The sequence below is a fragment of the Scyliorhinus canicula genome, chromosome 9, assembly GCF_902713615.1.
Source record: "Scyliorhinus canicula chromosome 9, sScyCan1.1, whole genome shotgun sequence".
NCBI lineage: Eukaryota > Metazoa > Chordata > Chondrichthyes > Carcharhiniformes > Scyliorhinidae > Scyliorhinus > Scyliorhinus canicula.
The window spans coordinates 126,304,459-126,316,940 of record NC_052154.1 but is presented as its reverse complement, the minus strand read 5'-3'; the positions used below and the strand labels follow the sequence as shown (position 1 = coordinate 126,316,940).

The window sequence follows — 12,482 nt, the reverse complement described above, 5'->3', positions numbered from 1 at the left end:
GAAGGGGAAGGAAACTGGTTGTCAGCTTTGTTTCACCAGTGCAGAACTCCTGATCATTCATCTAAGCACCATTGATTCTATGAAAGAAGGATTAACTGTCCACAAGAAGGATATCATTCATCCAGACCAAAATTTAGGATATTATCAAACTATGTTTTCTATGCACTTCCAGCCTCAGGATGCTGTGCTCAATTACCTTTATATTCTGTTCTGCAACAAGACTCCATGTATGGATCATACAGCAGACAATATCCTATGCCTACTCTAGTTTTGTACCATCTCCAGCCAACATTTATTGCCCATACGAGTTGTCTTTCATAAGGTGGTGGTGATCTGCCTTCTTGAACCACTGCAGTCCCTGAGGTGTAGGTACACCCACAGTGCTGTTGGGGAGGGAATTCCAGGATTTTGATCCAGTGACAGTGAAGGAATGATGATGTATTTCCAAGTCAGGGTGGTGAGTGACATGGAACCCAAACTGGTATCTGCTGCTCTTGTCCTTCTGGATGGTGGTGGTCGTGGGTTTGGAAGGTGCTGCCTAAGGAACCTTGGCGAGTTACTGCAGTGCATCTTGTAGATGGTGCACACTGCTGCTACTGTTTGTCGGTGGTGGAGGAATTGAATGTTTGTGGAAGCGGTAGCAATCAAGCAGGCTGCTTTGTCCTGGATGATGTGCTTTACTTAGTCCTTCAGTGAAAGAATCTCTGTAAAAGACCGAGACTCTGTTACAATTATACCAAGAGAGCTTATTATTTGCCTTATGGGGGGGAGGGGGGGGGGGGGGTGCATGCAGAGGATCAGCATTGAGTCATGCAAGGTATACTTCACATCCTTGAAGTTATACAAATGAGAATTATCCTGATACAAATTGAATTTCTTTATTTAGTCTGGGATTGCTCAGTGGGCAAGTGTATCATGTGTTCTTGTACCAAGCCAAATAGGCCAGATTTGTCCAGTATTATATCCTCCATTTTTTCCAAATTTGCTGATCACTTAGTAAGGTGCTCACAATTGGACTCTATCCCTCTGGGCTAGGGAGAGAAATATTTGCATGAATGTCAGGGATGAGAGATGGATTGAAAATGCTTGCAATGCCCATCTTGTTTATATTAATCCCTTTCAATATAGAATAACATCTCAAGCCTCTTACCAGAGCATCATTAGACAAATATAGATGCTGAACCAAAGAACGAGATATTAGCAGAAGTACCCAAAAGCTTTGCTCAAGGTGAATTTTAAGGGGGTCTTAAAGGTGAGAATTCCAGAGTGTGAAGCCTGGATGACTGAAGGGGGTGGATTGCAAAACAAGCCAGTGTAGGAGGAATAGACCATCCAGCAAGGGGGTTTGGCGAGCTGATCAAAATTACAAAGAACTGGAGGGAAAGTCATGAAGTAATTTAAAACCAAATTAAGTATTTATGAAACTGGAAGTGAAAGTAATGTAGGTGAGTACAGGACTAACTGAGTGAGTAGAACATTGCTGGATAAGATAGGCAGCAGAGCTTTGAATAAACTGCTGTTTATGGAAGGTGAAGGATGGGAGGCTGGCCATCAGAGCATTGGAATTGTCACGTGTGAATCTGCAGAGGCAAGGAGAAGGGTTTCAACAATGTACACTGAGGTAGGAAGAGGCTAACGATGTTGTGGAGTTGCCCCCCGATTATCTTTCTGATGGAGGGCATATATAGGGTTTGAAAGCTCGATTTCAGAACAGAAGATCAATATTGCAAACAAATTAGTTCAGCCTGAGGTAATCGACAGGGAAAGTGATGGAAATTTTGGTAAAGTATGAAGTTTGTAGCAAATGTGGGATGCAAGTTTAATGTCTAGCTGAAGAAAATTGACTTATCTACGACTGCATATGAGATAGTCAGACATCACAAAGGTATTGGAGGGGTAATATGATGCAGGGCTATTAGCACCATGAACTTGTAATCTTGCAAGAGGCAGCATCTTCAGAAAAAGAGCAGACAAAATAGAGGGAAAAAAATATAGGTGTGAGCATAACCAGCATTGATGTGGCATAACCAGCATTGACGTGGCATCGAAAGGTGCTTCTTGCCAGGAATTGCATGCTATTTCTGCTCCAGATGATGCTTTTGTCCAGAAAGCAGAGGCAGCACACATCACTATTTCCAAAATGCTATTGATCTTTAGTGCCTCTGAGCTACTGTTGTCTAATTATCTGGTCAACTAAAATATGATTCCATCAGTGTGGTTTCAGTGGAAACAGGATCATCAGCACAAATTTATTTTAAGTTTGTTATTTCTCTATGTATATTTTCCTGCTCAGGTACAATGGGAATCTGTCTTTCGCCATGCAGTGTCCCTGGATCAGTACCAAACTTCAATCTGGAAGAGGATGAATTGGAACTCGGACTGGGTAAGAGACTGTTCAAAGCATAGAACTTAACATAGAACATAATAGTACAGTGCTGGTCAGCAGTAGAGTAGCTGAGCACACTTAGCTCCGCATGTATACTAAAGAATATCCCTCTCATAGAAAAAGCGAAAGAAACATAGAAAAATAATCATGGCTCAGATGGAGGCCATTTTGTCCATGCCAGCCGAAAAAGAGGCCTCCAGTTTTCCAGCTGTTCGTCTGTAGTCCTGTAATTTATAGCACCTCAAGTTTATACCCAAGTATTTTTAAAATGTGATTAGGGGTTTTGCCTCTACTAACCTTCTCAACCAGCTCCAGCCTCTGGTTGGAAAAGCTTCTCAGTTCTGCTGTAATCATTCTACCAATTACTTCAAATGTAGTTGTTGGGTTATTGGCCTCTCTGCAAACAGAAATAAGTGTCATTAAATCTCCCAAAGAAAACAGCCCAACCTATTGAATCTTTCCTTAAAGCTAAAATCCTTGATTTCTGACAACATACTTGTAAATCTCCTCTGTAACCTCTCTGGAGAGATTACATTCTTCCTGAAATGTGTTTACCTTAACTTTATGCATTGCTCTAGCTGCAACCGAACTATGTTCTATGTTCTATGTGTTTACCTTAACTTTATGCATTGCTCTAGCTGCAACCGAACTGGTGTTTTATATAAGGCTCACATAGCCTCCCTGCCCTTATACCCTCGGGCTGGAGCTTTATGGGCCTGTCATGGCAGGACCCACTATTGGAGTTTAAGCAACCCAGCCATAAGTCCATTTACTTTGAGTGGGACAAGACGATCCCACCAAGGGACGTGACCAGAAGATCTCGGTCTCGATCAATAAAGGAAAGTATTTTATATTCTTCTTAACCACCTTAGTTTCTAGTTCTCCTACAGCAGGAATCTTTGAACATGCACGCCAAGATCCTTCTATTCCTCTACATGTCTCAGAATCCTACCATTTAATGTGTATTTCTTCACAGTTTTTTGTCCTCCCCAAATGCATTATCTCTCAATTCTAGATTGAATTCCACTGACCCTTTTTTGTCCATCTGACCAGTCCATTAGTAGCTTTCTGCAGTTTACAACTCTCTTCCTCACTGTCAATACAATGACAGATTTTTGTAACATCTGCAAACTTTATAATCATGCCCCTGACATTTAAGTCTAAGTCACTGATACCACAAACAGCAAGGGACCTACTCCTGAGTCCCAGGGACCACAGTGGAAAAAGCCTCTCCATTTACTGTTTGCTTCATGTCAGTGAACCAACTTTGGATCCATCGTTCCACTTTCCATTGGACCCCATGAGCATTTAATTTCCTGGCCAGTCTACCATGTGGGTGGGACCTTGTCAAAAGCTATTTTATAATCCGCAACAAACCAGCTTCATCACCTGTCCTTGTTGCATCCTCAAAATTTTAATCACGTTTGTCATACACGACTTTCTGTTAACAAATCCATGCCTTTCGAAAAGATTTATACCATCTCAAAATTTTTTCCAATAATTTAGACTGGCTGACTTATAATTACTTGGGCTATCCCTTCCTCCTTTTTAAACTAGTTATCCTCCAGCACCATACCTATAGTCAGAGAACATTGAAAAAGTAATCAGATCTTCCACTATTTGTTCCCTTACTTCCCTTAGCAACATGAGATATATTTCATCCAGACTTGCTGAATTATACACTTTCAAGGAAGCCATGCATCTTGATATTTCCTCCATAACTGTTCAGTCCATCAGATATTTCACACTTCCTTTCGGTTTTCCTTGATTTTACATGCCAATGTCACATGTCTCCTTTTTACTTCGTAATGTTTTTTTTAAATTTCACCCTTGCTCTTTCTGAGCTCCTATGATGTTTGAACTTTTCGTATCTGACATAAGCTTCTGTTTTTTGCCTTATCCGACTCTTATGCTCTTTGGCATCCAGGATAACCTAAACTTGGCAGTCCTTCCCGTTTTCATTGTGGGGACATATTTTTTCTGAAAATCTCTTTATCTTATTGCTGTAGCTCTCACCTTCCCTGGAAAGTATGGTTGAACCACTCCTGTGGTTAGGCTAGAGGTATTTCAGAATATATCCTTTTTAATTTTAATAAGCGTCAACTGACCTAGAATTTCAGTAAATGATTGTACCGTCCGAGTCCTTGAGCCTGTGCTGATCTCGGCCTGGTTCATCCAAACATCTTCAGTTACTTTATTTATGGTTTTGCCACTCTCATATGAACAGGAACTGAGCTATTTACTCATGTGTCTTTAGTTGCATAACCTTAAGATTAGAAAGACAGTTTAGGGGTAGTGTCAGTCCTTCTTCATACAAATGATAGTAGAAATCTAGAACTCTCTGAAAAATTTGTTGAGGCTTGATCAATTGATCATTTCAAAAGTGCAATAGATAGCAATAGATTATGAGGGGCATGGTTGGAGTAGATGGGCTGGCACTCTTTCCCAAGGCGGAGGGGTCAGTCACCAGAAGGCATAGGTTTTTGATTGGTTAATTAATAGAAAGCAAAGAGTTGGGATAAATGGGTGTTTCTCTGGTTGGCAGTCAGTGGCTAGTGGTGTCCCTCAGGGATCCGTGTTGGGCCCACAATTGTTCACAATTTACATTGATGATTTGGAGTTGGGGACCAAGGGCAATGTGTCCAAGTTTGCAGATGACACTAAGATGAGTGGTAAAGCGAAAAGTGCAGAGGATACTGGAAGTCTGCAGAGGGATTTGGATAGGTTAAGTGAATGGGCTCGGGTCTGGCAGATGGAATACAATGTTGACAAATGTGAGGTTATCCATTTTGGTAGGAATAACAGGTTCCTACCTGTGGGCAGGTTGTTTCCACTGGCGGGTGATAGCAGAACTAGGGGGCATAGCCTCAAAATAAGGGGAAGTAGATTTAGAACTGAGTTTAGGAGGAACGTCTTCACCCAAAGGGTTGTGAATCTATGGAATTCCTTGCCCAGTGAAGCAGTTGAGGCTCCTTCATTACATGTTTTTAAGGTAAAGATAGATAGTTTTTTGAAGAATAAAGGGATTAAGGGTTATGGTGTTCGGGCCGGAAAGTGGAGCTGAGTCCACAAAAGATCAGCCATGATCTAATTGAATGGCGGAGCAGGCTCGAGGGGCCAGATGACCTACTCCTGCTCCTAGTTCTTATGTTCTTATGTTTAAGGTCCGTGGGGCAAAGTTTAGAGGAAATGTGCGACCAGGTTTTGTACGCAGAGGGTGGTGAGTGCCCGGAACACGTTACCAGGGGAGGTTGTTGAAGCAGATACATTAACGGCGTTCAAAAGGCAACTTGACAAACACATGGATAGGATGGGTATGGAGGGGTACGGCACAAGGAAGTGCTGAGTGTTTTGGCAAAGGTTGGTATGACCGGTACAGGCTTGGAGGGCCGAAGGGTCTGCTCCTGTGTTGTATTGTTCTTTGTTCCTTTGATCTTTGACTTCTCCTTCTGTTGACTAGCACAGGAAAACAAACCATGGCCATGCCAAGGCATTGGGGCACGGAGAACACATTTTTATACTGAGTTCTAAAGATTAGGAAGTCAGGTTCCTAAGCCTGGTCTTAATCAAAGCAGATTTGGAATGATGCTGTCTGTTTCTACCACTGAATTAAGCAACTGAAAAAGAACTATCTATTGCAGTTTTGAAATGATCAATTGATTAAGCCTCAACAAATTTTTAAGAGTTGTAGATTTCCACTATCATTTGTATGAAGAAGGACTGACGCTACCCCAAACTGTCTTTCTAATCTTAAGGTTATGCAACAAAAATGCATGAGTAAATAGCTCAATTCCTGTTCATATGAGAGTGGCAAAACCATTAATAAAGTAACTGAAGATGTTTGGATGAACCGGGCCGAGATCAGCACAGGCTCAAGGACTCGGACGGTACAATAATTTACTGAAATTCCAGGTCAGTTGACACTTATTAAAATTAAAAAGAATATATTCTGAAATGCCTCTAGCCTGACCACAGGAGTGGTTCAACCTGGGTCTCCTCTCTAATTCCGGTTGGAAAGAGTATTGGTGTGAATAGTAAATGAAACAGTGTGGGATTTGGCAGAGATACACCCTATCAAATTGTTGAATGCTCACCTGAGCAAGATACCCAAAAGTGGATGTTTGCCATAGAATTCTGCCCAAGCAGATGTCACCATCGTCAGAAGAGAATAGACAATTTAAAAAATCATCAATAGCAGCTACATTATTTTGAGACAAGGTCTGTTGTTTGTTTAGGTATCCACGGAGAAGCTGGTATCGAGCGGATAAAGGTGAGCAACCTTTAAACACTAATATACAGGAGATGTACATTAGCAGAAATTAAAAGTTAAATATCTATTGTCTAATATTTCTGTCATTTCAATGGAAACAATACTGTGTACACTGCATTACCCACATGGCGTAAGAACCAACATGCTGAGCAGAAGACTCATCTATCTGCCACTGATGGTCTATAAGTAGGTCCCCGATGGGATGGAGAATCAGGGAAAATTGGGATTGGTGCCCTACTGGCGGCATGATTGTGGTCCACGATGCGTGCCGGCGGGAGATATAAATAAATGCAAATGGGCCTTAGTGACTCATTTGCATCTATTTAGCGGGGCCTGGTGTCCTATGCTCCTGCCTCCCATGATTCGCCAGTCCCACAGTCAGGAATCACATTGGTGTGAATCACGCATGTCCTCAGCAATCATGAACTTGATGTAGTGGACCTCGCGGTGGGCCATAGGGGCCCCTTTGGCCCACCGCGGTCTACCCTCCCTGGGCCACACTGGTAGAAACCATCTGAGCCAATCCAAGGGCTACACACCCTCAACAATGTACTGCTTGCCCATGCCTCCTCTGGCAGATTCCACCTCCCACAGGGACCTGTATAATAGGTGGACACCCCCCCCTTACCCCGCCCGACCCCTGTAATAGGGTGACCCCCTCCAGGGACCCTTGTAATGGGGGGGGGCCCTCACCCAGGGACCCCTTTAATAGTGGAATGCCCTGAGGGACCCCTGTAATAGGGGGACCCCCGCACAGGGACCTGCCTAAAGGAACCCCTTCCACAGACCCCCCCCCCCCCCCCCCCACATACAGACTACCACGCCCCACACAGAACTCCTGACCCCCCAGATAATGGACCCCTGTCTGGAAGCTAGAGAGCAGTCCGGACAGGAGCTGTAGGAAGCATTATAACTGTAATACTTACCTTGCAGCTCCATTCCTCGAATGAGAGCAGTGTGTCTGCGTCTGATTCCCACAGATCAATTTCTGCCAGCCATTCATAGCTTTTGAGTAGTGGTCTCTAATTGACAGCTTGTACAATACAAACCATTTGCAGCTATGGTCCATTAATATTTCCTCACGGCTAAGTGGTGAAAACACAATGATTGTAAACATTGACCATTTCAAAGGGATGTAAGTGCATCACTCAAGCTTGTGATTTCACTGCACTTACCTCTCTTTGATGTGGTTAATGTTTACAAACATTGCGGTTTCACCACTTAGGCTATTGAAGTGTGAAAGGACATGAATGGATCATAGCCGCAGATGGTTTTTAGAAGCTGCCAATCACAGACCACTATTTGAAAGCTATAAATGGCTTGCGGATAATGGATCAGTGGGAACCAGACGCAGGTACAGCTGTTCTCCTTTGAGGAATGGACACTTGGAGCTGGAAGGTGAGCATTACAGCCATAATGCTTCCCACTGCCCCTGTCTGGACCACTCCCTAGTTTCCAGACAGGGGACCATTTTCTAGGGGGGGTGGGTCTGTGTTTGGAGGAGGTTCCTTTAGGTATGTGGGGGACCCCGTATTATAGGGGTCTCTGAGGAGGGTCTCCTATTACCGGAGTTGCTGGGAGCTCCCCCTATTACAGGGGGACCCCTATTACATGGATTCCCTATTACTGGGGTCGATGGGGGCATCCCCCTATTACAGTGCTCCCGGGGAGTAGATTGAGTCACCTCCATACTTGGGTGGGTGGGGGGGGGGGGGGGGGGGGGGGGGAACCGCGATATCCAGGGGTGGAGGGTGGCACTGCTGTGCCGGAGGTTGGGCCGATTTGCGGTGAGAGTGAGGGTTGCGGCCAATTTGCAGTGCGGGGGCATGGCCAGCCGCATAAATTTGTATGGCGTGGAATACTGAATTGCATCCTGCATTATGACTGCAAGAGGATCATAAAACTGGTGCAATTCAACTTTGGTGGGAGAACATAGGCCAGGATTCTCTGATCCCGCGCTGGGTCGGAGAATCGCCGGGGGGGGGGGATGCGCCGCTCCAACACCAGGCCGTCGATTCTTCGGCGACCGGAGAACCAGCACTGATCAGGGGCCGTTGAAAACGGGCCTCCCCGCCGGCGATTCTCTGCGCTCGATGGGCCATCGTTTACGTCTGGTCCTACCCGGCGGGACCTCGACCTCCTGGCTGCGGGGCCATCCTGGTGGGGGTGGAGGGCCTCCACGATGGCCAGGCCCGCGCTCGGGGGCATCCGATCGGCAGGTGGGCTCATTCCGGGGAGGGCCTATGTTCCTGTGCGTCGGGCCCTGTAGGGCTCCGCCATATTGCCCGTGGGTTGGCGCGGAGCCGTGCCGGCCGCAGCACGCCTGCGCAGACCCGCATAGGTCGTGGAGCGACCGGCTTTCAGTGCCAGAGCAGCGGACAGCACTCCGGTGCCGGTCTAGCCCCCGAGGAAGGGGTGAATGCCTGGGCCTGGAGGCCCATTGAAGCCTTCGTCAACACTTGGCCTGGAATATCAGAGAATCCCGGCCATAGTCTCCTAAACAGAGAAACCTGTCCAGCTTGTCTCAGAGAATTGAGAGATGGAAGGAGTAAAGTTGTTGAATACATGTATTTGTAATGAAGCTATGGTAAAGTGGATTTATAAGTAATTAACTTGCGTTTGGAAATTTGTATTGAGAGATAAATAGAGAATTAGATTTTCAGCCGTTAAATTTCAAAGGGGAGTCAGGAATTTTTGCGACTTGCAACAGTTTTAGAAGTGAACAAGGGAAGGTTGTCAAAATTTATTTTACCGGCAAGTGGAGCCCTTAGGAAAATATGAAAGGTTTTTATGTTTTGAAAAAGCTGAGTTCAGAGGAGTGCGGAGAACATGGAATCAAAGATGCGAGGGAAAGCGATATTTAAGGAGCGATGTTGAGCTGAAGTTGGGATTGATTATGTGTGAGTAAGTCATCCTAGAAACAACTTTGTGCTGAAAGGTGAAAAGCCTGAAGTAGCCACTCAAAACCAGAAAAGTCTTGGGTTTCAGAGAGCAGTCTTGTTTCTGAGGTTTTATTGGATTTCCACAGCAGAGTGGAAGTAAGGTTGACAGGTTGTGTGGTGTACCTTTACTACAGCGATTGCAGTTTTGCCATTGGTAATTTACTGGACTTTTATCGTCAAACATCTATGGAGTCTTGCCTGGAAGATGTTTACTTGTGGGCCTGACCTAGTATTTGTGGTCCGGATGGGAGATAGAAACAGTTAACGCTTCGATCTTTCTGACTCCTCTTCAGAGCGAAAGAGAGGAAGAAATTAGATGGATTTGATTCTGTTCAAGAGGATGTGAAGTAATTGGAGCAAGGCAGAAGGTCAGGGATAGTTGGGAACTGGAAGAGATTGGACAAGTGTTTGGGCACAAGACAAAAGGAAGTGTTAATGGCAGTGGTAAGGATGAAAGAAGGTATTCATAGTGGCATAAAGGTAAGATAGCAGAACAAAGGTGAGTACTCTGTGAAAGTTAAACTTAAGAACACATGAAAGATGAACTTGTAGGGGAGGGGTGGTCCGTTGGGAATAAAATAATTGGATTTGTAACTGTCATCTTGTGTGCTTATGTTTTCTTTTCTCATTGTTTATAAATCTTTTAGTTTTTAAAATTCCAAAACAGGCACAGCTGTTCTGTGCTGCTGAGAGTTGGTTTCTTCTCATTTTCAGAATGCAAAGAAAATGGTTCTGGTTCGTAAGTTGAATTTCCCTCTGGGATTTGGCTTGCTCAGCAATTAACATCTGCTGTGGTCATAACAATATGCATATCCTGCCTGCACTAAGTCATCCATGCCCATTCTCCCCTTTTTGGACCTAAACGGGTATTATGGACCTCAGTGCATTAAATTGAAAATCCATGTCCTATCAATTGCTTCCATGTCACCATCCCATTTTACATGTACAACTTCCTCCAGCTTTAAATTTCCATCTGTCCCCTTTCAGCCTCTGATTCTGCCCTTTGTTTTTTTTTCATAGAATTTACAGTGCAGAAGGAGGCCATTCGGCCCATCGAGTCTGTACTGGCTCTTGGAAAGAGCACCCTTCCCAACCGCACACCTCCACCCTATTCCCATAACCCAGTAACCCCATCCAACACTGAGGGCAATTTTGGACACTAAGGGCAATTTAGCATCGCCAATCCACCTAACCTGCACATCTTTGGACTGTGGGAGGAAACCGGAGCACCCGGAGGAAACCCATGCACACACGGGGAGAACGTGCAGACTCCGCACAGACAGTGACCCAAGCCGGGAATCGAACCTGGGACCCTGGAGCTGTGAAGCAATTGTGCTATCCACAATGCTACCGTGCTGCCTTTTGTGCATCCTTTCTACCGTTGCCTCATTATCGGTGGCATACCCTTCATCCACCATGGCCCTATTCCATCCCTAAATCGCTGTCTCACTAATATGGGCACTTCAAAATGGTAGTAAATTGACATACAAGTTATTGCTCCTACATTAGGCCATTTCTGTAATGGTGCTTTATCACTGTGGTGGCACAGCTGATGTCACCTCACTGAATCTCTCTTAAGTGTTGATGGTTCATCACCTTTTTGATTTTGTTCTTTTCCCAGATTATATCAGCTAATGAAGTGATACAAAAAGTAATTGATCACATGACAGATCCCACAAATGAGTCTCATTTGAGCGTGCAAGCTGGTAAGTACAAAGTTGGGTGAAGGTGACTTCTACTCTTCTGTCATCCTGTGTATAGGAGGAGGTGCGCCATATTAACCCTGGGAAATAGTGATCTGCATCAAAGTAGCTATGATTTCTCACACCACTGAAACGTTTGGAATCAATCAAAGAGATTTATGTGCACTTATTTGGAATAAAATGCTGACATGGTAGGTATGATTCTGAGGAATACTTGCATATGTCTCAGGTGTCCCATCAGCCTCTTTGTTGACCTTCAAAATTATTAAGCGTTGGCATTTCACAACATCATCATGAAGTTTCTTCAGGCTAAATTCTGTTCAGCATATTTATTTCCAGGCAGTCGTCAGCCAGTGATTTTAAAATATAAAATGTTAGTGGTGATGGGAAGGCCAATGTAAATCAGTTAGTAACATGCACCAGTCTGAAGGAGGAGTTGATAAACACAGGTTAGTGTACAGGGGCGGGATTCTCCCATAATCAGCGCGATGGCCGGAACCCGGCGGGGATAACTGGCGTCGGCCCCCGCATACGGCGCCAAGTGTCCGGCCCCGAATGGGCCAGTAGCGGCGTGACGCCATTCACGGTGTCACAGCGCCAAAGAAGCACCTTCCCTAGAGACCCGACAAGATGGCTGCCTGCCGCACAGCTCCGAGGTTCCAGGAGCACGATATCGAGGCACTCCTGGGCGCAGTAGAGCAGAGGACGGAGGCCCTGTACCCTGGACACGGCCACAGGGTTCCCCCATGCATCAGCCAGCGCCTGTGGAGGGAGGTGGCAGAGGCCGTCAGCGCTGTGGCTGTGACACCAAGGACAGGCACCCAGTGCCACAAGAAGGTGAATGAACTTGTCAGGGCAGCCAGGGTGAGTACCACTCCCCCCCCCCCCCGATGTGTGGCGCACCCCCAAGTGCAACTAACCCGAACCCTAATGTGCTGCGCACTTCTGCCAATATACGCACAACCACTGGCCTGCATGTTTATCCCTGCCTAACACTGCTGCCCTTTATCCCTGCCACCCACCCGCTCGCCCCCCACAGGAGAAGCGCGCACACAACAGGGAACATGAGAGGACCGGAGGGGGCCCAGCTGATCAGAGACCACTCACCGTTCATGAGGTGAGGGCCCTGGAACTGGTAGGCGGACCCGAGGACGGGGAGGTTGCCGATGCAGAGGTCGGGG

The 12,482-nt window shown here is 45.6% G+C and overlaps 1 protein-coding gene across 3 annotated transcripts in view; it reads left to right on the top strand.

Annotated features, from left to right (window-relative positions):
• tkfc (triokinase/FMN cyclase) overlaps positions 1 to 12,482 on the top strand; it is a 119,625-nt gene that overhangs the window by 31,277 nt on the left and 75,866 nt on the right. For all 3 annotated transcript variants that reach the window (XR_005461888.1, XM_038807519.1, XM_038807518.1), the window contains exons 6-8: positions 2,294 to 2,383; positions 6,622 to 6,656; positions 11,220 to 11,304. Coding sequence is in view for 2 of the 3 variants with exons in the window: in XM_038807519.1 (XP_038663447.1) it covers positions 2,294 to 2,383; positions 6,622 to 6,656; positions 11,220 to 11,304 (210 nt within the window). In the remaining variant the exon portion in view is untranslated. The remainder of the gene's footprint in view (positions 1 to 2,293; positions 2,384 to 6,621; positions 6,657 to 11,219; positions 11,305 to 12,482) is intronic.